Genomic DNA, 4,074 nt, shown 5'->3' with positions numbered 1-4,074 from the left:
TAAAAAAAAAGATGACTTGCTCTAACAGAAATGAAGTCATATTTCTAACAAAAACTACAGACTGGTGTACGGGGCTACAATGTTTAGTGGTACTAAAGAGAATTCAAACACAGAATGTGTGACATTTCAAATGGGGGAGACTGGACAATGAGATAAATACCAACTAACAACTGTCTAACCTTTTGGGGAAACAAAGTTAGAATAACTAAATCTGTACTTCAAAATAATTCCAGACAGGGTAAAGGAACTTTTTTAAAAAAATGAAACCATTAAAATTAGAGAAATATAGGATAAGATTTATATAATCCTGGGATTGGGCGATCCTTCTAAACATGATCCTAGGGCCAGAAGGCAAAAAGGAAAAGATTTATCCATTTTTAATTTTTTTTTATTTTTTTAGTCATTTTTAATGCATTTTTTTTTTGCCTGTGCACAAGAGAAATAACTGATAGAGTCAAAAGATACAGTTTCCTTTATACATAGCAGTTAAAAGTAATGCAAACGTCACATGACAGTTTCAGTGAAAGTTACATTTCCAATTACAAATCAAAATGCGTATTAGGGTCTCTTTACGGGAGAAGCTGAGAAGGAAGTCTTAGGTAAAAAAGCACTTTCCTGGCATTACTATACTGATCCTTCAGGCTGCACTAAGATTAAGATCATATACAGTCAATTTGCAAATGTTGACACAATGTCACACTGTAAGTTTTCTGCACAATTAAATGTATACTTAGCGATACCAGGATAAACATTTCTACTATATTTTAACTGAACTTGCCTAGCCAACATTTTCACTGAGAAGTTTATCAAAGATGCTGTAAGATTCTACAAAACTGTGAGATATACCGAGCTCCAGAAATATTTCTTATATTCTAATTTTGGTTATACATATACTGCTCAGAGATTCTGTTGTAGTATTTCTAGATGTACAGTTCCAATTGTGCTTACTGTACTGTGTATAAATATAGCAAAAAAGATCAAAGAATGGTATAAATCTTACAGCATTTTGCTAGCAAAAATACATGCCAAAGTCACAATAAGCAATATTGTACCACAAATTAGAGCTTCAAATAATTTGCATCTGTTTTTAACATTTTCATTCTACATTAAATTACTATCATAGGCTAATGTTTAAAATGCAAATAAACTGGACATCTGTAGGACAAAACTTGTTCACCCAACTGTGAAGGTTGATACCTGTTTCCAAAAATCACAATAAATGCAGAATAAAGAGAAGTGTTTGCATGCAACACCTTTGAGTGAGACAGCACTGATCCCCACCATTCAAAACAGAGAAGGAAGGATATGGAGGGAAGGAAGGGAGGAAGGGAGGAAGGGAGGGAGGGAGGAAGGGAGGAAGGAAACAAAGAGGGAGGAAAAGACTCCACCTTAAAATGCATATTAGATTTATAACTAGACAGATTTAAAAGAATCAAAATGAAAGTAAAGCACAATTTTGTGTGTGTTTAAAGATTTAAGAGCCATTATCAAAAATAAGATACATTTTTTCAAGGTACAGAAATGTAATTACGATGGCTGGGAGCCCAGCAGCCTCTCAATGGCGGCATTGATGTCGCCTCCTGTTGCTATTAGAGCCTGCAAGTTTGCTTCCCGGTTTAGGAACCCCATTGCGTTGAGCTGTTCCAGTTGTTGCTGAAATCTGACTTCTGGACTCGGCAGCTGTGGAGGATTTGCTCCAGCCAGAGCCTGCACCATTTGCTGAATGAACTGCTGGTTCGGTCCAGATTCCGATGTTGGGCTCGTGGTTTCACTGGGTGCAGAGCTAGACACGGTGGGCCCAGGGGGGGCACCTGAGCCAGTGGAGCCAGGGGGACCTGCTGCAGGGCCAGTAGGTCCTATGGGCCCAATGGGGCCTATGGGGGTAAATGGGACTATGGGGCCAATGGGGCCTATGGGTGTGACTGGGCCTACAGGGCCTATAGCGGTTCCCAGCACCCCGACCCCCACACCTGGAGTGAAGCTTGGAATCAGGCCAGGCGCTTCAGTAGCTAATGTCTGTAGCCCCTGCTGGATCTGCATTAAAGCCTGCATTGCTCTTGGGTTTGACATGGCTGACAGTGTGTCTGGATTCTGCATCTGCTGCAAGAAAGCAGGGAGCTGTGGACGCATCTGCTCCTGCAGTTGAGGATTGGCAGTGAACACAGGGCTATTCAACATCATCTGTGCAGCCAAATCTGGATTCTGGCTCAGCGACTGCATCATGCTTCTCATATACGGCGCAGACAGCATATTCTGGATCAGCTGGGGGTTTTCAGTTATCTGTTGCAGCAAACTCTGCATTCCTGGGGTACTGAAGATGCTGGCGACATAATTGGCTGCAGCCACTGTGTTCCCGGTAGCATTGCTGGAGCTACTGCCAGATCCACTACCACTGCTTGTTGTTGTGCTGGTGGTCGCAGAACTCTGGGTAGCCGGTGGTGGCGCCCATGGATTGGGTAATGGATCTCGATTTTCTGTGCGGGAAGGCTGCGTACCTTCCCCAGAGGAGGAACTGCTCCCCACGGAGGCAAAAGGATTACCCCCAAACTGCTCTTGGGCAGCATTCAGCATGGGTTCTTGAATGTCAGTGTACATGCGCCGTAAAGCATTGTAGCCACCTGGGATGCTTTCGAGATTGCTGAGAGCCAGGTCTTGATTTCTCATCATCTCTTGCATCATAGCTGGATTCCTGGCGATTTCAAGGGTCTGTCTCATTATATCTGGGTTGTTGAGCAGGTGACTGATTTCGGGGTTTCTTTGAATCAATTGTTGCATCTGTGGATTGGCCATAATGAGCTGCCTCATCAGATCAGGATTCGAAAGCATGCTCTGAACAAAGGGATTTTCCATGATTTGGATCATCATCTCAGGGCTAGACAGGAGCTGCTGCTGCATCTGGTTCTGGAGCTCAGAGAAGTTGGTCGAGCTCAAGCCCAGGCTGCTAAGGCCTGCAAGTCCTCCCAGGCTCCCCAACCCAAATGGGTTGCTATTTGTGGAAATAGGTGTGGAGTTACTCCTGGGAGTCGACGCGGAGGTAGTATTAGTTCCCGCGGCATTACTAGGCTGTGTGGACTGGCCCTGAGGTCGGTTCTGGCTTTTGATGACAAGATGAACAGTCAGTCCATCATGGATGCCATGCTGGATCAAGGTATCTTGATCTTTTAAGATTTTTCCGGCAAAAATCAGCACTAGCTGATCGGTTTGGGATTTGAAGCGTTTCGAAATCGCTTCTTTAAATTGCTGGACTGAGCTGTTCTCGGGCACTGCGAACTCCTCTTTCTCTTTGGGGGTCTTCACAGTGACTTTGATGATTTTGGGTTCGGCCGGGGCAGAGGCAGGGCCTTGGGCCGCAGAAGAGCCGCGGGAGGGGCGCGGGGGGCCGCCGCTCTCGCCGTTCTCAGCCATGGCGGCCGCGGTGACGCAGGCAGACAGGGAAGGCGCGGGCGGGCGAGAGAGAGAGCGAGGGAAGAAGGAAGGAAGGAGGCACCGCCGCAGAAGGCTGGGCCGGGCCGGGCGGGGAGCGCGGAGCACGGTACCTCTGTGTTGAAGACTGCGGTTCCCTGGTCCTCCGGTGGAGAGAGGGCTCGGTGTAGGCCTCGGGCCGTAGTCTCCGAGCTCAGGTCTCTGGGCCTCCGCCGCCACCGCCGTGTGATCCCAACGCGCGCACTCCCAGCAACTCCCGCAGCCGCTCCGCCCGCTCCTCCCCGCCCCTTCCCCTCCCCCAGTTCCTTGCTCGCCTCCCCGCCCCCCTCTGCTGACGCGGCGCCAGGCCCAGAATGGTAGATTCGACTCGGTCAAAATTTAAAACTTCTGTACTGAAAAAAAAAAAAAAAAAAAGGGAGGGGGGGAGGGAGAGAAAGAGAGAGAAAGAAACAAAGAGACAAAAGAAGACAAGAAAAAAAAAGAGAGGAAAGGAGGGAGGGAGAGGGAGCTAGGAAAGGGAGCCAGCCTCTATAAAGGACGTTAAAGACAAATGGAGTACACATACATATATATATTCATATATATATATGCATATTCCGTAATGCAGTGAAGTGAAAGGATGAAAGCCTGAATCGAACCGACCCCATCCAT

At 46.7% G+C, this 4,074-nt stretch overlaps 1 protein-coding gene across 1 annotated transcript; it reads right to left on the bottom strand.

Annotated features, from left to right (window-relative positions):
* Positions 1 to 370: 370 nt before the first annotated feature.
* On the bottom strand, positions 371 to 3,712 carry UBQLN2 (ubiquilin 2). The gene has a single exon (XM_006195437.2). It carries the CDS (start codon positions 3,403 to 3,405, stop codon positions 1,528 to 1,530), a length of 1,878 nt encoding a protein of 625 aa, XP_006195499.2. The 5' UTR covers positions 3,406 to 3,712; the 3' UTR covers positions 371 to 1,527.
* Positions 3,713 to 4,074: the final 362 nt, after the last annotated feature.

The sequence above is a fragment of the Camelus ferus genome, chromosome X, assembly GCF_009834535.1.
Source record: "Camelus ferus isolate YT-003-E chromosome X, BCGSAC_Cfer_1.0, whole genome shotgun sequence".
In the NCBI taxonomy this organism is placed as follows: Eukaryota; Metazoa; Chordata; class Mammalia; order Artiodactyla; family Camelidae; genus Camelus; species Camelus ferus.
This window is presented reverse-complemented; position numbering and strand designations above follow the sequence as displayed.